We start from the raw sequence: 22,770 nt of genomic DNA on the forward strand, positions 1-22,770 counted from the left end.
ATAATAATTTTAATTTTTATCCCCAGCTGAATGAATGTTTAAAATTATTAAATACATAAAATTATATTTAATTAATTGACGACTTCTGTGGTTGAGGGGTGAGGCTCTCGACTAGCAAGCTGGAGGTCCCGGGTTTAAATCCAGGAGTGCATAAGTAAATTTTATTTGATTAACAATGTTATTTCACAAATTACTTAAAATAATACATAGTATATTTGCAACACCTTAAAGAGCAGAGGATATTTTCAGTATCATCCTGGTGCTTGCTTAAAATGGCTTTGGCTGAGTTTGGTGACCAGATCTGAATAGCCAGGTACTTTCCCACCTTCCTTTTCCCATCCCCTTCCTCACCCCACTACCTACAGCCTCAAAACATACCCCAATGGGGGATATTAGTCTCACTGGCTCCTGACGGTTGGGAGCGGTTGGGACTCATGTGCGGTTTCATATTAAAAACAAAAGATTAGTTTTAGAAAGCGTTTAGCATGTATTGTTTAGCTTAAAAAATGCTCCGCATGGATGTAAATTTTTACATACATTCGAATGCAGGCTGAAGGTTAAAACCATAAATATCGTATTATGTGCAAACAAACAATCTGAAAAGCCAGCTGCATGCTTATATTTTAAAAGAAAATGTATGACTTAGTAAATTATGTCATGCACACTTTTTTAATGTATGTACAGTGAAGCACTCTTACAGATTTTCAAAGGAACCGGAAAAAACTTTGCAAGTGGAAAAAATCTCACATGTGGGATATATTGGGTCAGTTTTTATTACATTCTTCAAAGGACTGAAAAATAAAACTTCTTACGTGGGAACCTTATATTATGTGAGAAAAAGGTTAACCGGAATATGTATTTTCTAAACTCTTACGTCTAATATAACTTCAAAGGTTTTCATGGTAGAATAATAATATATCTGTCATAATATCATTCGATTTCAAACATACAAAACGGAATAATTCTTGGAAATACATGGCAGTTGCATCAGCCATCACTTATGAATTTAGCAAAATTTTTTTAACAAACATTTTAAAGAATAAAGATGAACGATTGTAAATCATCAGAAAGTTAGTAATTTACTGCAATCAATACCTTAAATTTTTAACTTTTAGTCCATATGATAGAATTTTGGGCTCAATAAAGGTGAAGAGTAGCTGCTAGTATTGGGAGATGAATAAGGAGATACGTAAGGAGATGTGATTTTCTTCTTCTCTACGAATGGACTTGTTCCATCTCTGGAGTGGTACCGATGCTCTATAACCTGGAAAAAATATTACAAGAAGTTTTTCAAATTTTGTTTTCCAGGTAAAAAATAGATAAAACTTCTGTTGTATAATAAATGTCGGGCATAGTTATTTCTTCAGTTTTGATTGAATGGCGCGAGACAAACCTTAAAAAATGGCTTTACAGCTTTGTGATAAATAATAAAAATAAATGATTTTATGTGGATTAGACATTGATTTAAACGGTATTGCAAAATCTTTCAAAACTTTACAACTATGTATATACTATTATGTTTGTAAGATAAGGCTTTTGATTCAATGGATTATCATTAGAACATACAAAATTATAATCTTCTCTTTACTGAGAAAAATTATTACGGCATAAAAGGTATTAAAACTAGTGATTCTGTGGACAGTAGACCTCGCGTGCAAAAACATGTTTCTATTTTTCTCTTATTAAATCATAAGTACGAGGGAACGTTTTTAAGTTCGCGGAATGGGGGGTAAGGAGTGGAAATAAAAATCCAAATTTATTTTTCCTTTCCAATATGTTCACCAGCTACTATAATACATTTTTCGGATCTTTCAATTAACTTATGTATACCCTCAAAAAAAAAAGATTTATCTTTGTCTAAAAAATACGCAAAAAAACTGCATCCTTCACTCCTTCATCACTTGAAAACTTATTCCCACGAAATTCTTTTTTCAAGTTTGGAAAAAGGTAATAATCACTGGGAGCCAGGTCAGAACTGTAGGGTAGATGTGGCAAAATTTCAAAGCCCCTCTTCTGCAGGGCAGCCATCGCAACACGGCTCTTGTAAACAGGCGTGTTGTCGTGCAGAAGGAGGACACCTTTGGTCAATTTTCCCCTTCTTTTCTCCTTGATGGCTTCCTTTAATTGCTCTAAAATTGAAGCGTAGTAAACTCCGGTTATGGAAACAAATTTATCTTTGTAATCGATCAACAGGATTCCTTCTGAGTCCCAATAGACTGTCGCCATGATTTTCCCAGCAGATTGTGACACCTTAAACTTCTTGGGTGGTGGTGTGCCTTTCTTGTGCCACTGCATAGAGTCCTGTTTAGACTCGGGTTCATAATGATGAACCCAAGTTTCCTCACCAGTAACAATTTGAGCCAACACTCCATCTTTGTATTCCCTACAGAGGTCCAAAAATGCACGAGAACACTCAACGCGCTGTTGTTTTTGAGGCGGCGTGAGCATTCTCGGCACCCATCTTGCGCTGACTTTAGTCATGCCAAGATGGTCGTGAAGAATTTTGAAAATGGTTGTATCTGTTACTCCAACCATTTCTGCGAGCTGTTTCTTCTTTAGTTGGGCATCTTCTATTATTAATATTTCGACTTTTTGAATAATTTCCGAAGTGGTCACCTCGATAGGCCTTCCTGGCCGTGGGTCGTCTTCAAGCGACTCCCTGCCTTGTTTAAAGAGGGTATGCCACTTGTAAACCATAGTTTTCCTTGGACAAGAGTCCCCGTAAACGGATGATATCTCTTCCAGTATGATCTGAACTGATTTTCCTGGCTTGGTAAGGAATTTTATAACAGCGCGGAACTCGATTTTCTCCATATTCACAATTTTCCCCTTGATTGACTTGTTTGGTCGACGATAGCTCAAAGACTAATGACCTAATTACGATAAAACCCGGTATTTATACTAATGAGTTGCTCAATTAGTACCTAATTCAGCGACACCCCCACTAATCACCTACTTACCCACTCTGCGAACTTAATGACGCCCCCTCGTAGGTAGGTAATTATAAACCCACCTATTTATATTATAAACCGTTCATTAGATGTGACAATTTTTAAATTTCAAATAAGGAATTACACAATTTGTCCAAAGAAACGTCACTCATCTCAAGACAATTCTTTTTTTAAATTATCTTCAGGCAGTTATGTACCATAATAACTCAGTCAAAGTTAGCCGCCAAGTCAATGTTAGCCATGTAGTCAAAGTAAGGCTTGCTTGAATAATAATATGTAATAAGTGGATTTGTGAAATTGGAAACGAAACTATGTTCAATCAATAAATTAATAAAGTAGTGGTAAAATGAGAGATAACCTATGTTTGGTGAAAAAATTCATTCATTGATATACCTATATAATTATGAGAATTTCCTTAGTACCTTATCGAAAAATCTAGTCAATTTCACAGCACTGGTGTTCCCAGGAGCTAAAGATCTGTAAGAATAAAATAAATAGTGTTATAATACTGCTAGACAAATTATAATAACTCATAATAAATTATTGTTTTAAATCCTACTATAATATTAATGTTATAATAATATATTATATAATATTCATATAAAAATTAAATACTTTGTATACATCACTTTTAATTAATAGCTTTTTGTCCATTGCAGGCAACTAAGTAAGTACTAAAATAAGTTAAAAATATTTGTATAACTGATGTACAAAAAAATATAATATGCATTTTGGTGTTTAAAGTGAATGATACAAGAAGTGTGTTCCTACACATATATATTAAAATACATATATTTGAATGTGGATGAAGCAAATTTTGCTTTTTGCCCATTGCAGGCAACTAATGAGTAAAAATGTGGTGTGATGTAATGTTTGAATGTGGATGAACCAAGATGTGTGTGCTTAATTTCATATTTACGATTTGTGTTTGAATAAGAATGAAGCAAGTGCATACCTAAAAATTTCGACTTTTGGAAAGTTGAAATTTTTATATTATTATTAATTAAAAGTGGGGTACACAAAGTATTTAATTTTCGTATAATTAAAAGGGCGCTACAAAGTACTTTTGTAAGAATTGAATAAGTATTATATAATATTTGTTCATATAAAGCAGATACTTTGTGAAAAAAATTGTAGATTTGAATGAAAAATACATTTTACACTACAGCCAATAAAATTACCTTGTCTGATGACAATTTACAAATATTTCATCTGCTCCGCATTGCTCTGCAACACTTCCCGCCATTCTTAACTGAGTGACTCTCTGTTTTTTTTCAGCCAAGTCCCATTTGGTTCCTATAACCAAAATTGGAATCTAAAAATAAATTAGATATTGTTTTTATGATTGTTATAATGATATGACTTATAATATGAACTTATTTTAATCATCCAAGTTTGAATATTATATCAGAAATAGATGTTGAAATTTCAAGATGTGCACGAGTTCAAGCTTTTACCCCTACACCAGAGGGGTTGTAATGTATTACATATTTATAAGATAATAGGTACAAAAATAATTTAAATGAGAAGTAAACATTAACAAGAATCAACCTGAGAGGGTTCAGATAGTATTATTGTTTTTATTATTGGATTAATTTGAACATTGAATAGGGGTAATGATATTTAGCAGAAAATCAAATAGAGAGAAAAATGTAAATAATGCAGGCACCTACCTGAGTAGTTCCAACAAATTGTTCAGGATCGACATCCACATTGGATGATTTCCCTCCCGACTCTCGATTTAGTACTTCCGTCAGCCATTTCTGTAGGTTCTGTTGGCTTTTCCGGTTGGTGAGATCATGGACCAAAATCATACCTGTTGAAAACAAAATAATCATTTAATACCGTAAACGTAATGTAAATAAAAAAGTATTTTACCCCAAGTTGAGGAGAAAGTGGAAGTTTTGGACGTTTTGACGAGTGAAGTAAGCCCGTCGGCTTCCATACCTCCAGCAAAACGTCGAAAAACTATCAATCCTGATGAATGGACATGGAATTTGTCTACAAACATCAGCTTTCCATTTACCGGCAACCCAGGAGTACGAAGTACTTTGCAGGATTTGGAAGAGGACAAGACGGAGTTGAATTTTGGGCAGCCATTATCGTCGAAACAAATCGGTGCGTAAATAATTTCCATAAATTTAATAATTTAGCATCATGGTTATATAGTTATATATATTTTTTTTTTATTTTTTATAGTGAATACCTCACAAGAGTCCCAACTGCTCCCGTCTGGAGCCAGTGAGACTATGGCATCCCCAATTGGGGGATATTGTGAGGCTGAAGGTAAGTGGGGAAGGGAAAGAGGAAGGTGGGGAAGTACCTGGCTATTCAGATCTAGTCACTAAACACGGCTAAAGCCATTTGGAGCAACGTTTCAATTCTGAATGGTGGTCTTACACCAGGGCGATACTGGTAGTATCTTCCACTCTGGAACGTGCCGCAAATATACTATATATTATTTTAATTAATTAATTGTGAAATAACACAAATTAATCAAATAAAATTTATTTGCGCACGCTGGGTTCGAACCCGCGACCTTCGGAATGGCAGTCCAATGCGTTACCACTGGACTATGCCAGCCGTCTATATACTTTTTTCATAGGATTAGTTTTTTACACTGTGCTTCGTGTTATTATTTGCTATCCTATATAATGCATTATACAAGAATATATGAGTTTATAAGTATACATGATGGATAGAGTGAGAAACAGGTTTTGGCGTTGGAGCGGGATGGGGAAGGAAAGGGATGGGGGAAAGTTGTGGCGCAACTAAAATTTTAAAAATAATAAATTAGCGATTTAAAGGTAAAATAAGGTACAATTAATTTAATCGTCATGATTTTGTGCTATTAACACCTAAAATGTGATACAATGAACTTCTGTAAAGATAGTATCTAGCAGTGAATATGTAATAAGTTTTTTGTTGTACCAATTGCAGGTTCCGTTCATAAATTCGTTTTGATTGGAGTTGGTATTGCATTTGTCAATGTGGAAAAGGGTTTTCTGTCTGCTATATTAATCATGATTAATAATCTTAGGGAATGTTGAAGCACGCAATTACGTACCTTTCCGCCAACAGAACTATCTAAATGACGAGTAACTATCAGTTTTCAGAAAGTAAAGGCTAATGTTAAAAGTGACTTAAAACAGGGTTAAAATGATTGAAAAATGTATTTTGGTGAAATTTAACTTTAGCAATTACTTTTATTCTTATTTTAACTCGAGCAAGCCATGAAACAGATGGCCCTAAATCGATTTAAAATTCTTCTGATAGTTTGACTCTGCAGATTAATTTAAATTAACTTTATAAATGGTGCCTTGTAAATAAACTAAACCTAAATATAGACAAATACCAATCAGTTTCCACAGATCAAAACCTAATTATTATTCGACTACTTAATTAATAATATCAATCTTAAAAGAGTCTATGAATTCAATGACCTAGGCGTTATCTTTGACAACAAATTACGCTTCTTGAATCATATTAAAACTATTACCAGTAAAGGATTACAAATGCTTGGATATACATCTCTGGTTAGAAGTCAGGTAGAATATAATTCACGCATTTAGTCTCCTCATTTTAACTCTCATTGCTTACAAATTAAAAAATTCTAAATAATTTTTACACTTTATAAATTTTAAAATTGGTATTCCTATAAATAAAATCAATTAAGTGAATTTATGAAGTAAACTCAATTTATCGAAATTATCTGAAAGGCGAAAAATATTTAATTTATTTTATTATATAAAATTGTTAATTCAAGGGCAGTGAAGCCCTGATGCTAAAAATTTGCTGTCATTACAAACACCTCCAAAGCATACTAGATGGAACATATTAACAACAATAACTTTGGGTTCAATTCTGTCATGGAGAGAATTCATAGACTTTGCAATGATTAATAGATGTCGCTGATGTTTTCATTTTAAATTTTAACACATTTAGAGCCAAATTAATTCAGTACTGTTTATTAAATGTTAATAACGAGATATTATATATGCTTAAGTTAGTGATGTATATAATATACCCAAATTGAGGATGCCTAGGTCTCACTGGCTCCAGACGGTTGGGAGAAGTTGGGACTCTTGTGCAGTATTTGGGAGGTGGGTTTGTGCACCTCCACCCTGGGAACCATTTATTGGATACAAACACCTCGACCATATGTCCACCCCAAGTGGTTCACTAGGTTTGGTGATTTAGCAAGGGCGCCCAGGTTCATCGGGTGAGGTGTGTTGAGGGTGCGTCGCAGCGGAAGGGATATATTCATATGTCCGTCACTCCTGGACACACTGATCCCTAGATTCCTACCTATCCCTCATACCTTTTTCCTTCCTAGAACTTCTTCTTCCTTTTCTTAAAAATGACCCTCCACACAGCATCCCCAAAGATGACAAAGACCCTGAGGGAAAATTATTTTCCTCAAGGCCTCCTGTGTGACGTTTACGTAAAAAAAATAGTTTGCTAATTGCATTTTAATTTCTGTGATAGAGACATTGTTATATTTATTTAGAATGAACACCGCTATACCACCTGTTTTATTAACCTTTTGAACGCGTTAATTTGCTCCGTTTTATCTATACCCGTACGCGGTACATATTTTCAAATACCTATGCACGCAATTAAATGTCAAATTATAGCATTCTGGCATGATTTATTGGACTATGTAGACAGAACTGAATATTCTCCACAATATGAAAACAAATCCCTGTGTGTCAACACTCTTAGATGTTTATAAAAACAAAAACATAAAATTTCATACAAAGACGTACCGTATGTTTTGAATGTGGTCCCGCCATTGACTCGGCGTCATAAATAAACCACTCTCGGCGTATGTATACTTAGGCCACTGCGTTGATAGACACAAGTGGGACACCATGATCACTTATCATTTTTAGTTATGAAAAGTTGTGAACGACATACTAGTACTAGCGACATCCGTTGACAAAAATGTAAACTAAAGGACTAAAAGGCGCGAAGAGGCGCACTTGATTATCGATCTTTTATTATGAAATACAATTTTATTTTTGAGAAATTCTTGTAGATGTCAGCATCGCGATAGTTCTACAAATGTCCAAGTGAGCAAGAAATACATTTATAACAAAAGAGCGCTGGAATATCGGCCGTCAAAGTTTCCGTATCAACTGTTGATACAGCCGCGTGTGAGTATGGACTTTTTGCCGTAACAACAGTTGATACGGCCGCGTGCAAAGAGTTAATATAGGTAGTTGACGAAAAGTATGTGTAATTCGGAATACTGTACAGTGTGTCAGCGTTATTTATATTTAAGTGCGCTTCTGTTAAAACAATGAGGTCCGGTAATGTTTCAAGAAGGTTTAGTGTTACTACAAACTCATCTAGGTTTTTTTTTAAACTTCGGATGTTTTGGTGCAGAACAATGAAAGCACTTGGGACTTTTTTTAACAGATCTCTACAATGTTGTGAATCTTCGCTAATGTGCTGTGAAACATCTGTTAATTTGTCAATTTCCTCGCCTAGAAAATCATCCATCACTTATTCATAATCGATTCTCTGTTGTGCTATGATAACCATTCGTTTTCGGTAAGTACATTTTTCGCTATTCGCACTGTGTTCAGTATTGTTTTTTGTTCCGAATAAGTTGTTGTTTTTGTCGCAGTTGTAGCATTTGACTATATCTTTGGTTTTTTCGCATTCACTAAATTTGTGGTTTTTTGCACAGTGTATGCATCTAGGCTTATTCATTTTGTTCAGGCATTTTAGTGATGTATGTCCGAAACCAAGGCAGTGGTAACATTGCATTAAGGGATTGCAATCTTCTATGTGCGCTCGGACAAAACCAATATTGACCCTTTGTTTATCAAGTAATATCTTTCGGATTTGGCCTGTTGTTTCTATTATTACATTGCGCAGTTGGTCACTTTTCTTGTTTTTTAATATTTTAGTTACTTTAATTGAATCATTTGGGGCATCACTTAGTTCATTGTTTTGCAACAAAAAGTCGTTAAGAAAATTATCTTCACTATACTCCCCTCCCACACCTTTAATGACCATGCACGGTCTCTTCTTTTTTAATTCTGTAGCAGATATTCCGTTTTTATTTTTATTTATTTCCGTGTTTAGTTTGTCTGAGTCTTCTTTTTTCGAGCAAGTCATAATTATTTTATTGTTTGATGCTTTTTTGATCCCATTTATACCAATTCCTAGGTTAGGTGCTTTGATTGTTTTAGTAATAATTTTCTTTATGTCCTCAGATGTTTCTTTGCCTTCTGCAGCAATCATAACGGCATATTTGGGTTCTTCGATTTGTACCGTTCGTTCTTTTTTTTGAAGATCTATTATTTGTTCCTGGAAATTGTTTCTCTCTTGTTTCCAGGTTTCTTCTAATAGGTTTATGGTTAATTCGAGGTTATTTCGCACTTTCGAATCTTTTACGGTAGTTATATTTTTTAGGTCACTTTTTATGTTTTTGATTAATTTTAGCACGTCCATGATTTGTTAAAACTTGAGCAGCCGTGCACAAAATGCACGTCACTCAAGGTCAAACTATGTGACAATACTGATAAACACATATACACAAGCAACTCGCATTGTATAATATCCCTTTTTCGCCCTCGAAAATAAAGTCTGCTTACGAATTACTAGTCCTTTTTACAATGGCCCGCAAATTGCTCGCTGTGTAAATAACTTAACTATAAATCCCAAATCGAGTAAACAAAATTTCGGGCTTGTTTCCAAAATTGAATAGTTTGTTACACTATTTAGTTTGTCACTTACAAATAATGTATTATAATTTACCCACCTCAATCATTTTTAGCATAGCTACGCCAGGCGGTTCGTTTAAAAACGAGCGTCAGACCCTGCACAGAAAAAAGGCCCAAAATGGACTGCACTGCAAGCCTTTTCCAAGGCCGGCCCTATGCGGACGCAATTGGAGCAGTTCACTCCGGGCGCCGAAATGCCAAGGTGCCGATAATACCCAACACGTAACCGTACAAACGCGCTACACAAAAATACAACATTATTGATTACAGTGATCACCTACCTAGGCGTCTACTGGTTTTGACAAGGGGCTCAAAAATTTTACTCGCTCCAAGCGACATTTGGCTCAGGGTTACTTTTCTGCGCAGGGACTAGTTATTTCAATGTGCGCTCTTCAGCGGTCAATATACGTCTGACGTCTTAGTTTATTGAAAGCATTCTCAAACCTTTCTGGTACCAAAAATATGGTCGCATGGTTTGCCTCCAACTTGCCAATGCCTGCGATTTCATGTAAGGGCAAGTCTATCAATTTCGCTGTGTATGGTTTTCCACGTATTTATTTTTAAGTTATGTAATTTATTTCAAGTGTAGGTACTGTAATATGATTACATAAATCTGTAATATACATTATTAAAAAAAAATGCATAAAGTTAACAAATAAGGTCTACAAACATGAAGGTTTGGAAAAAATGAAGATGAGGAAATCAAGAAATGTGATGATGATGTTTATGTATAATATATTATAATATGTATCTATAGTCATTAATAAAAAATAAAAATAAATCATATGGTATGTAATTCTTTTACCGTGAGTTGGCTGGTAGAACACCCCTCTGGCATTTCTGTGGTTGCTGAATCCCCCCACGTCCCATAACTCCAGAAAGTAAGTTTTCTGCGCCGGAGTGCCTTCCTTATATTTGTGCAGTTTTACTTCAACAGAACATCCAATGGTCCAGCCAGGTGAAGTCAAAGGCTCATTCTGAGTTATAAGATGGGTCAAAGAAGTTTTCCCGACACCTGAAATATGTGAAGGTTAATCTAAAACACTGACATATAATTTGACACATTTTTTTGTACAGGGATTATCATGTTCAAGTATTATTTTTATAAAACTTATTTTGCATATTTTTGTCTGCGGTCGGTGAACCATCATATAATGTTTGCATCCCTTTTATAATGAGATATTATTATTATTTACTTTTCTTTTGAGTCATAAATTTTCTGTCAATTTCGTTGTTTATCGAAAGTTAGGTTGGCCAACCTGCCTATCTGTCAATGGTGGCGGCTAGTGTGGTTGCGTTGTCGATCTCTTAAAAGAAACAGCAAGAATATAACTAATCATCCGCAGTAACTTTACTAAAACAACAAAATATGTACCAGAATCTCCCACAACAATCACTCTCACTTTATCTATAGCAGCCATCACATGGTAAATACTTTTTTCTTATATTTTAATCGGCTATGTTCATCCTAATCACGTCAAACAGCTCCGCTGCGACGAACTCAAACACGCACTGTTCTTTTATATTCCCTTATGTTGGTATACAAAATAATTTTGAAAAACAAACAAATGTTTATTTAGAATGTGCTTTATATTGAAATAAACTTGTTTTATATTTTTGCAATAATTAAATACCCGTTAACTGTAGAACTGTGTTTTAAACGCCACAGTGTGGGAGAATTTTGAATAATACACAAAAAATGTTTTCTTTTTACACGTGCGGTGCTGCCAGCAAAATTGTTGTTTCCCCATATTTTACCGTTGAAATTACGTTTTTTAATTGTTTATTTTTGTTTTATACTCGTGCTTTGTTTGGTTCTTTTCTTTGAACGATAAATTAACTTGTTTCATTTAATTTGTTGGCATATTATAATAATATATAGTTATACATTCATGATTAGCAGGTATAGCTGTTTTTGTTTTGAAGCCTACCTTACAACTTGCGACATATTTCAATGTAGCAACACTTCGAAATCAATATCGATATGGTTTTTAAATGGCTGATACTTTGTTTTGTGAATTCGTACATTTTACTAAGCGATGGCGAATTTTTATGATATGGATATTCGGTGAATACTTTTCCATAATGCTGTCACCGCGGTCTTATTCGAAAATGTTTGTTTTATTTATTTATATATCCTCTTGGATTTTGGTGTCTGCTAGTGAAGAAGTGGAGTTGACACCGCCCAGTGGATATTGTTCTCTTTATAGAGGAAATACTTGCGGAGATTATGTCAATGGTTCCGTATGGTTTAGTGCCCAAGACGAGATGATAGGCGGATTTGAAAATGAAAAAATTACAGCCGGCCTGTGGAAAGAAATGATATCTGGACTTGGAGAGCCTTGTCGAAGTGCGGCGGAGAAAATGCTGTGTACCTACGCTTTCCCTAAATGTTCCATCGAGAAAGGTCTCGCAGTAGGCTTAAGTTTGTGTTACGAGGATTGCATCGCCGTGAAAATGCAATTTTGTTATAATGATTGGGCTCTTATAGAAGATAAGAAACACAGGGGAGTTTATTTCAAATCAAAGGGACATTTCAGTTTACCTGATTGTGACACGCTGCCTAGATATGCTGGCAAAGGCAAAAAACAACAGACCTGTTCTTACATCGGACTTACCGAGATGAAGACAGACGAGATAACAACAGACTGTATTATTGGAAATGGAAGGTTCTACCAAGGCACTGTGAATGTCACCCAGTCTGGGTTGGCCTGTCAACGCTGGGAAACCCAGACACCCCACCAACATCTCAAACCTCCACTAGTGTTCCCAGAAGTTCAAAACTCCATCAATCATTGCCGCAATGCTGGAGGAGAAGTAGCAAAGCCGTGGTGCTATACACTAGATCCCAACGTCAGGTGGCAATTCTGCGATATTCCCCCTTGTGGTAATTCTTCCGATATTTCTGGCGATGGCGAGGGACGTAAAATTCAAATGGAAACATTCTTTACACCGCTTTTTATTCTGGTGGCTTCCTTTGCCGGGCTAGGAGTAATCTTGTTGGTGCTGCTGGTAGCCTTGTTCTGCCATTACATGGTAAAAACTCGCTATTCTGTCAACTTGTCGGCTGTACGAAGAACTGATGCTGGGATTGACTTGGATAAGTTACCCAGCAATATGGCCTACCACAGCACGGGTGCCCAGCTCAACCCCAAGCTGGAGAAACTGGAGTTTCCTAGAAATAATATTATTTATATTCGTGATTTGGGCCAAGGAGCTTTTGGCAGGGTATTTCAAGCTAAGGCACCTGGCCTTTTGGCAGAAGAAGAATTTACCCTGGTTGCTGTAAAGATGCTCAAAGACGAAGCTTCTCAAGACTTACAAGTTGACTTTGAAAGAGAAGCCTGTCTCCTGGCTGAGTTTGATCACCCCAATATAGTCAAGCTTCTGGGAGTCTGCGCAATCGGGAAGCCTATGTGTTTGTTGTTTGAATACATGGGTCGCGGGGATTTGAATGAATTCCTTCGAGCCAGTAGCACTACTGAAGGGTATTCTGTGCCTGTGGTGGAGCCTAGGGAAGACACCAAACTCTTAAAATGTATGCAGCTCTCTCACGTGGACTTGTTGCACATAGCTCGACAAATAGCTTGTGGAATGGTGTATTTGTCAGATCGGAAGTTTGTGCACAGAGACTTGGCCACTAGGAACTGCCTGATTAATGATGACATGGTTGTAAAGATTGCAGATTTTGGTCTTTCACATAAAATATATCTGCAGGACTATTACAAAGGAGATGAGCATGATGCCATCCCCGTGCGGTGGATGCCTCTGGAGAGTATTCTGTACAACAAGTACACTCTAGAGTCAGATGTATGGGCGTACGGGGTCTGCCTGTGGGAAATATTCTCCTTCGCTCTGCAGCCCTACTTCGGCATGACCCACGAGGAGGTGGTCCGCTTCCTGAAGGACGGCAACATGCTGGCGTGCCCGGACAACACTCCTCGCTGTGTGTACGAGCTCATGCGCCAGTGCTGGCACCACCAGCCCTCAAACCGCCCCAACTTCCGGGACTTGCAGCAAGGTTTAGACAAAGTTCAACTAGAAATAGAACGGACTCATGTTTCCTACTCCGGTGTTTTTCGATAAATTTCAAATTAACCACAACCTCAAATAATTTATTTTTAGGATTATAAGGACTTATGATTTTATTTGTCAATTTACAGTATGTACGTAACAGTTTTTTCCCATTATTAAATACTTGATACATGATGTATTTGCTAAAATGTACAATTCAGTTGTGATATTAAAAAAAAAAAACAATAATTAAACACTAGGTACGAAATTAAGCCAAAAACTATATGTATCAGTAGTCACTTCAATAGTGTATCTTTCACTCAAATGTATTTTCTACCTACAGTTTTTTTTTTAGTTCTTACTGAAATATGTCTAATGAACCCATCAGCGTTCCTGTCGCCAAATTAGGATATATCCATTTGCCTACTGTACCTCACTCTGCTGCTAATGCAGGATCGCCCCCACTGCTTGGATGACTTAAATAAACAATGCTCCAATAGGGTGTAAATTGTATTATTTGTATTTTAGGTAACTCATTAAAACAAATATTAATACGCCAATCGATGGGTTCAAATTATAAAAATTCTTTTGTTTTAACTTGCCATTTTCCTCACGAAAAATGCTTGCCAAAAAAAGGCTTCAAATAACACACTTTTTGGTTTGAATCCGACACATTTGAACCATCTTAGATTTTGCGCTTTCCTAAATTCATTGAACTGTATGATATTAGTTTATATTATTTGCTAATAGGTCTATGTAAATATTGTATATAATGTGAAACGGATCTTTTTACTGTTGACCGACATGAAAGAGACTGAAAATATACCTACTGAGTGTTTTATTTATTAATCTGTGTATTTATAAGGTATTGTGTAATCTTCTTGTAAAAGTTTTTCTAAGCTAATTAGATGTTATCAACTTTATTTTTTAAATCTTCTCAACGTTGTTTACTAGTGTTTTTCACTAAATAAATGGATAAATTCCCCTAACCCATTGACTGGCTAACCATGACTACTACCTACACGGAAAATCGTGACTCAACCCATTGATTTTGTTATGAATGACGTAATTTATACATGAAAAAGTGTACTATTACGTATACTACTTAGGAAAAACGATCAAACTCATCAAAAACTATATTTGAAATAATTAAGATTAAATAAGACCAAGAGTGCTTATTTTTTTTCTATTTCCTTAAATAATTAGCTAGACATGTATCTTGAATGACCAAATTATAATAGTCCCAGAGAGAGGTTGTATGCAATGTCATCGTTCTAGTTTGTTTTCTTACAAAAAGTGTGAGAAGGAAGATTTTTCGTCGATGACATATCTACGACCCCTTTCTGGGACTACTTTAATATATAATATAACTCGTAAATATCTTTAATGCTAGTGTGATCGTTCTCCCTTTGTAGTCTTTATGATAATTATTATTGTCAATGAGTCTGTGTCGGTGGGTAATTAAAACCGCATTTATACTTTTAATGTCAGTGCTTTCCCACTTGTGTCCACTGTTGCCCTGAATTATTGTTTAATTTCACTAATATTCTTTATGACTGCAAAATAGGAAATTAATTGCTCAAAATAGCCGAAAATTTATTATTATTTGTGCAGAAAGAGCAATTTTTTTTTTAAGCCAACGCCTTTTGCAGATAAATCAGAAAAAAGTTATTCTTGCTTGTTTGGTGGTGTACTATATCATATTACAACTGCGGGGTAAGAGGGAGATGCAGGTGGGTGTTCCAAATTAGTTTGTACCAGTTTGACGCATGCTCGCGATACTGTTCAAAAGTGCGCTCTTTAAATAATTTGCTTGTACATTCAGGTAATTTTAAAACCTAATTTATTCAAGATAAATATGTTAGATTATCTATCAGATCTTATTTCATTCATTAACATTATGAATGTTTAATCTTATAAGTAAATACCTAAAATGTTACTAATTTATTGAAAATTTATCAAAATAAATTATGCTGCAAAGCAAATCCAAATAATATAGGTTTGTGAAAAATATCATTCAGCAATATTTTGTAATGTTCTTTACTTACATTTATATTTTGTAATATTCTTTATTCGTATCAAGAGCGATGAATGAATTTTATCATATTCCTTGTAGTTTTAAGTCAATTTATCATGCGCAAGTTTACGAGCTCAAAAACATTCCTTCGAACATGTTCAATTGTGTGTCATGCCTGCCTGTTACACATGTTTCAATACTACCATTTTTTAAAAGCTCAAATTTTGTAAGACAAAAGATCCCATTTAATTCACTTCTAATACTTATCCGACTAACAAGAAGACAGCAATGACTTTGTTATAGATTTAGAAACATAAAGAGCACATCAACTTGGCGAAGAAAACAAGCTTAATTCTTAAACGAAAATACTAACACTTCGGTCAAAGCATGAAAGCAAACCAATTCATTCTATTTAGGTCACAGAAAGATATGGGTCGAATATTAACTCCCCCGAAGTAAATTGCTGGTCAACTTCATTTTGATTAACTTTCTGAGAAAGATTTCTCATTCTGTTTTACTTCAACTGTGATTCATTCAATAGAAAATTAGTCAAGGAACAAATATCAAAAGACATGCAATACAAAAAAAATTGAAAAATGAATATCGGATTAATTGTGTAGGTGAAAGGAAAGAAAATAAATAACCGCATAAAGATGAGAACCATTAAAGTGTTTAGATGGTGGCGTTTGAATTTAAGCAATGAAATCTTTTGATATTTATCCCTATCCTAAATTATGATTGTCTGATGCTTTATTCAATTACCTCCATTGTAGTTATTCAAATTTATCACAAAAGATTGTGTAGAAAAGTCAATTATTTTCTTTGAAATTATTTCTTGCCTTCTATTGAGTTTGGCAATGTGTAAAAATTTTGTTGGGTTAATTACTATCAATACGTATTTATAATAATAATTGTTTATAAAATTGTGAATCGAGTTTGAATTAATCTTAATTATTTTTTCCTTATTTCTAAGTCATAAATTTAAGTACATGTCTATCTAAAGATAATTTTTTATAATATATTTGATATTTTATAAATAGCTCGATGTTTTTTCTTACGTCACAATCCCCTCTTTCCCAAATAATGTCAAAGCCAGAAACAGTTGAATAAATCATTGTTTATCATTGCACCTCTACATATATGTGATCACCTGGACTGATAACAAAAATGAATATAAGCATTAATCACTCGCTTGAAATATCCATACAAATTGATATATAATATCTCCTGAGTAAAAATAAATGCCGCTGATGGGAATTGAACCCGCACCTTCTGATGTCCGGTCAGGTGCTCTGGACCACTGAGCTACGTCGGCTTATTCCCGACCCACTTGTCGCCAACTTCGGTAATGGAAGTCTGGGGTGGGAGGGCAAATTTCAAATGAAACACCCATTAATCTATTGGTACAATTGTTGAATTAGCAATAGATGGCGCCAATTAAAAATAATTATAATTTCAACTTCAAATAAAACATGGGACATTCAACAAAGAAAAGAAACGATTTTTTTTTTTTTTTTTTTTTTTTTTTTTTTCGTAGGAAGCAATCACTTTGTGGTTAGACATTTTATATTAAATCAAATAAAACACTTTGTTTATTAACCACGACTTTATTATTATTACATCTACCGGTTTCGATACGGTCGAGCTTCATCAGGATGTGAAATATAACGTGATGTTATGATATATGTGAAGTTATATTTCACATCCTGATGAAGCTCGACCGTAGCGAAACCGGTAGATGTAATAATAATAAAGTCGTGGTTAATAAACAAAGTGTTTTATTTGATTTAATAATGAAAAGAAACGAGGTTTTATTTATTTGATTATATGTTACAAGCCTGGCGTTTTACAACACTATGGGTCAGTTGTTTCACGGAATTTGACAAATTTCAAAGTTAATCTTAAGTACATATCGTCGCTCTAGTTCGTTTTTTTTCAACAGACCAAAACGTAAATCGGGAAAAATAGCACTTCAAAGTTTTTTTATGAAAAACGCATATACAATGAAATTAGCTCAATTCTAAGCTTACTAAAATGATTTAAAGTGATAGGAATGATTATTTTTAAGTAAAATTCGTTCCAAATGTTTAAAATAACCCAGAAAACACGTTTTTAATTCGGAGTAGGACAAAGTGTTGGATAAACACGCTCGGCATGTTGTTTAATTTTGGTGGTCTTAAGACAAACTGCGTCTTGAAAACACTTTGAAAATGTTTTTTTAATTTTTTTTTCACTTATATCGTATAAATAAATGCTTTCTAAGAACAACTGAATACTTAACTCAATTTCGTCAAAAATGGTCTGTTGGACAAAAACGAACTAGAGCGACGATATGGTAAAATTTCTATGCAAGTTCTGTTATTATTCCATTATGGACCACTCTTTTCACATTGTTACGTATTTTACATTACATTAACTTTGATATTTGATGAATTTTTTGAGTTCTGAGAAACATCTGAATCTAAAAATATGTTTGTATTTATTTTATTTATAATAATAGCTCTTTCACATTATATATCTACCTATTTATTTCACTTTCATATAAATATAGGTTCGTAGATATTACACTTTGTGAACATTTATCAATTTCTATTATATATAAGTAGTTAAATAAATTGATTTTTGAAAATCTGTATTGGCCATTTCGTAGACCCCTACTACATAGAGAATGAGAATAAATAAAAAACTGTGTTGAGAAAGTGAGAAAACGCTCCCCAATTAACGGATTTTCTCTCAGGGTGATGACTTTGGTTGCTGTTTTGTTTTGCTTTGAGCATAGAGCTTTGCGCTTCGAGCTTCGAACTTTGATCTTTGGCACTTGAGTTTCGTGTTTTGAACTTTGATATTTGATTTGAACCTTTGAGCTTTGAGCTTCGAGCTTTAAGCTTTGATCTTCGAGTTTTGAGCTTTAAGCTACAAGTTTTGTGTTTAGGGATTTGATTTCGAGCTTTGGGCTTTAAGCTCTGAGCTTCAAGCTCAGAGCTTTTTGCTAAGTGCTTTGAGCATTGGGCTTTAAGCTCTGAGCTTGAGTTTCTAACATAGAAAATATCAGTATATTTGATTTCAAGCTCTGTGCTTGAATTTCTAGCTTTGAGCTTTGTGCCTTAGGCTTTGAGCTTTGATATTTTATTTGTACCCTTAGGCTTTGAGTTTCAAGCTTTAAGGTTTGAGTTTCGTCTCTGAGCTTCGAGTTTTGAGTGTTGGGCTTTGAGGTTTGATCTAAAAACTCTGAATATGAGCTTTGAGCTTCTAGCTTTGGGTTTTGAGCTTTGATTTTTTATTTTTACCTTTTAGCTATGAGCTTTGGGCATTAAGCTTTGAGCTTCGAGCTTTGAATATGAGCTTTGAGTTTTGTGCTTAGGGCTTAGTTTTTGTGCTTTGAGCTTTTATATTTGAATTCGAGCTTTGAGCTTCGAGTTTAATTAAGCCTGCTCTTTGAGCTTTGATATTTGAATTCGAAGTTTGAGTTATGAGCTTTGAGTTTCTATCTTTGAGTCTCGAACTTTAAGCTTTGAGGTTTGAGTTAGAGCTTCGAGCTTTGATCTTTGGGACTTGAGTTTCAAGCTTTGAGCTAAGCACTTGAAGCTTTTGCTTTGAGTTTTGAAATTTTATTTTGCGCTTTGAGCCTCGAATTTTGAACTTTGGAATTCGAGCTTTGTGCTTAGGGCTTTGAGCTTTGATTTTCGAGTTTTGTTGAGCTTAGTGCTTTTGGTCTGAAATTTCGTCAAGAAAGTCGAAGAACGTTTTATGTCCCCGGCATAGCCTGGTCTTCATTCAGAGTTTTTCTTCATGAGAGAGAATTCAGGTATGGCAGGAACGATCCTCTTATTTTGAAAGTCAAGTGCAAAATTTCATCACTATGTACCAAGGGGTGCGAAAAGGAGATGGTAAAGGTTTTTAGAAATTTAGGAATCTTGAGTAAACAGTGACTTTCCTCTTGTTTTGAATGTCAAGTGTGCCAAATTTCATCAATCGCAGAAAAAACTGAAGATTTTCATAAAAAACAAGGCCTCACCAGAACACTCTTCTTTACATAAATAGATAGATGTTTAACTTTTAGACTTTACATGGTAGAAAAGACAGGAATAAAATAATTATTTGTGGTAAAATGAAGAAAGAGGTGTGAGGACAATGTATGACTTGGAAGAGAATGGTTGAAAAAGTTGAGGACATCCGAGGAGTACATGGCACAATCAAGTGAAACAAATACTTATGTATGCGCTTCCCGTATGTTCATGAAGGGGCGAGTTCCTGGATATGCAGCCCTTATTAGATCCAGGGTGGCAGGAATGAGGGAAAGGATAAGAAGCTCTGGAAATATCCTCACTATGGAAGCCCGTCTCACTCCATCCTCCAGCATTGACGCACACTGGAGAAAAATACTAGCGCCTAATATAGTCACGGCTCCCTAAAGGCTTCAACTTTCTATTATTTTATCATTTTATTCTATTCTATTTTATTTTCAATTTCTTTTGTTTTCTTTTCTTTGTTTTTCTGTTCTATCTTTTTGTTTTTGATTATATATTTTGCTGTATCTCTATATGGAAAGTGTGGGACTGCACTAACCTCCCCACATACCGGAATAAATACTTTATTATTATTATTATTATTACCACGTTTAAAATGCACCCCACTCCCAGGTACACTAGAATTCACAACCAAAGCAACGCCGGGTACACGTCAGCTATTATGTATAAAAATACTGGATGATCTACCATAAGTAGTTTCCCTAGAATAGCTAGTTGTTATATTCAGCGAAAAGATTTTTGAGAAATATCCTCATGGATATATTGGCGCCCAACACTTTTAAGACAGGCTCAAACTGAGCTCTTAGATATTAGATAATACTGACCTAGTTAGCCACGCTCACTATGCCCGGATGAGTTGTCCTTGTGCCACCTCCTCTCCCTTCTTTCCTACGTGGGTATGGCTTGGTCCCTAAATCTTTTGTATAACCTTTGCTTTAACCGGATTTGATGATTGTATTTATGGCCTGTATGGTAAAAGAATAGTTCAAATGATGTAGATTTGATTTCTGTTGACATGCATAATAATTTTTATTTTTTTCTTACAAAACCATGATTTTTTTAAATTTTGCACGAAAAGCACTAATTTATTATTCCCACAAAATTTTTGTAGTCCCCTTGTATGTTTTTTTACTGAACAAGTGTTATTATTTGCAGTTTTTTGACCAACAATAGAAAAAAAACTCCATACAATGTCTGAAGAGAGGCTCGTCACTGAGGTTCCGAGTAGTTTGAAGCAATTGGCAAGACTTGTGGTCCGGGGCTTTTATTGCATTGACGATGCTCTCATTGTTGACATGCTTGTACGAAACCCTTGTAAGTATTATTAAAAATTATTCCAGTTCAGCCAATTTCGATTGAACAGTTTGTAGGTTTAGCCATTTTATTTAAATAACATAAAACAAATAGACATAGTACAATCATAATGTATTTTGGTAAGTATTATATATTTGTTTTTTAATATCAACACCACTTTTAAAGGAATTACACGCTTGATTTTAGGTATGAAGGAAGATGATATTTGCGAGCTGCTGAAATTTGAACGTAAAATGCTAAGAGCTCGAATATCCACTCTTCGCAATGATAAATTTATTCAAGTTCGGTTGAAAATGGAAACAGGTAAAATATAAACATCATGTTTTCTTTGATAATGATTTTTTTACCACTGGTGTCAAAATAGCATTGCCAAACTACCTTAAACTATGCAAGAAAAACTATTTCCTCATTCAACTCATCCAGGAATTAATCCTCGTGTACCTATACTCAAAACGTAAACTTCATTCCCTCTTTTGCGCATTTTTATCTAGTGTTTGTTAAAGCGCCATCTAAGAATGCTATCTCTCATCAGCCATAAAATTCTCAAAGCTGAACATTACTGCTTCTAAATGGGACTAATTTCTGGAATAATCTTTCATTATGGAGTGGATGCTTCATCCTTGCCGAGTTGGGAAACATGAAACAATCACATGTATTAACTGTAGTTTGTAGTATTTTCCTGTGAGGCCATTAATTTCGATGCTCTTTTTTAGGTCCTGATGGCAAAGCTCAAAAAGTTAATTACTATTTCATTAATTATAAGACATTTGTTAATGTGGTCAAGTACAAATTAGATCTAATGAGAAAACGAATGGAAACTGAGGAAAGGGATGCAACCAGCCGCGCCAGTTTCAAATGCCCTGGCTGTTGTAAAACATTCACAGATTTAGAGGTACAAGAACATTGACATATGTAAATGCTTTACATATTATGTAACAACAAAATCAAAATGACTAATACTATTTTATTTGTAATCATTCCTTAGGCTGATCAGCTATTCGACTTCATGTCGCAAGAGTTCCACTGCACATTCTGCAACTCGGTGGTAGAGGAAGACCAATCAGCTCTTCCCAAAAAGGATTCACGATTACTTCTAGCCAAATACAATGAACAACTCGAGCCCCTCTACATATTGCTGCGCGAAGTGGAGGGCATCAAACTGTCGCCAGAGATCCTCGAGCCCGAACCTACCGATATAAACACCATACGAGGGTTAGTACACTTTTACCGACAAACCCCTTTTTTTGACATTTGTAATTTATTTTTTTCACTTAGATGTAGTCGTAAGTCTAATCGGTTACCGATACCAATTCTGTGGGATGACGACTTTATTGTAAAGTTTTTTTTTTATAACTTTTTCCCTTCATTTCGTTTATGACTAAGATTATATCTCACTACGACTTCAAATGTATTAACTTATTATTACATGATGCCAAACAATATGATTTCAGTTTTGAGGTGCGTAACAATTTCGGTTGTGATGTATGTAACATTCTAAAATACATATGTAATTCTTATATTTCAATACATCATGCAATGAATTTATGCCACCATTGTTACAGCAGTTAGTGGTGTAGTGGTCAGCATAGTTGCCTTCCAACCAATTGATTTGGTTTCGATTCTTAGTGTTGGTAATTTTTTTTTATATGTATGGGAAATTTAGTTTATATCCCATAATTCTTCACAGGTCTGCGCTAGTTATGACA

General features: G+C 34.8%; 3 protein-coding genes and 1 pseudogene across 4 annotated transcripts in view; 2 read left to right on the forward strand and 2 right to left on the reverse strand.

Moving 5' to 3' along the window:
• LOC149426344 (rab-like protein 3) lies at positions 1 to 11,270 on the reverse strand. 2 transcript variants are annotated; one of them, XM_089650746.1, is made up of 6 exons: positions 11,067 to 11,270; positions 10,497 to 10,706; positions 4,625 to 4,767; positions 4,133 to 4,266; positions 3,374 to 3,428; positions 1 to 1,264 (listed from the first exon to the last, which is right to left on the reverse strand). In XM_089650746.1, the coding sequence occupies exons 1-6, from the start codon at positions 11,110 to 11,112 to the stop codon at positions 1,112 to 1,114; spliced, it is 741 nt and encodes a 246-aa protein (XP_089506872.1). In that variant the 5' UTR covers positions 11,113 to 11,270; the 3' UTR covers positions 1 to 1,111. The 2 variants fall into 2 exon arrangements, with proteins under 2 accessions (XP_089506872.1, XP_089506877.1); XM_089650751.1 differs by lacking the exon at positions 11,067 to 11,270 and adding an exon at positions 10,888 to 11,001.
• Positions 2,187 to 2,889, reverse strand: LOC149426345 (protein GVQW3-like; annotated as a pseudogene).
• Positions 10,980 to 22,770, forward strand: part of TfIIEalpha (transcription factor IIEalpha) — a 17,101-nt gene continuing 5,310 nt past the window's right edge. Inside the window, exons 1-5 of the mRNA XM_089650691.1 lie at positions 10,980 to 11,118; positions 20,906 to 21,064; positions 21,251 to 21,367; positions 21,778 to 21,956; positions 22,050 to 22,276. Of these exons, the coding sequence (XP_089506817.1) occupies positions 20,941 to 21,064; positions 21,251 to 21,367; positions 21,778 to 21,956; positions 22,050 to 22,276 (647 nt within the window). The 5' untranslated portion in view covers positions 10,980 to 11,118; positions 20,906 to 20,940. The remainder of the gene's footprint in view (positions 11,119 to 20,905; positions 21,065 to 21,250; positions 21,368 to 21,777; positions 21,957 to 22,049; positions 22,277 to 22,770) is intronic.
• On the forward strand, positions 11,683 to 16,710 carry LOC149426347 (tyrosine-protein kinase transmembrane receptor Ror2-like). Its single transcript, XM_089636512.1, has one exon. It carries the CDS (start codon positions 11,687 to 11,689, stop codon positions 13,775 to 13,777), a length of 2,091 nt encoding a protein of 696 aa, XP_089492638.1. The 5' UTR covers positions 11,683 to 11,686; the 3' UTR covers positions 13,778 to 16,710.

The sequence above is a fragment of the Hesperophylax consimilis genome, chromosome 1 (genome assembly GCF_061612785.1).
Source record: "Hesperophylax consimilis isolate HC1 chromosome 1, BYU_Hcon_1.0, whole genome shotgun sequence".
Taxonomy (NCBI): domain Eukaryota; kingdom Metazoa; phylum Arthropoda; class Insecta; order Trichoptera; family Limnephilidae; genus Hesperophylax; species Hesperophylax consimilis.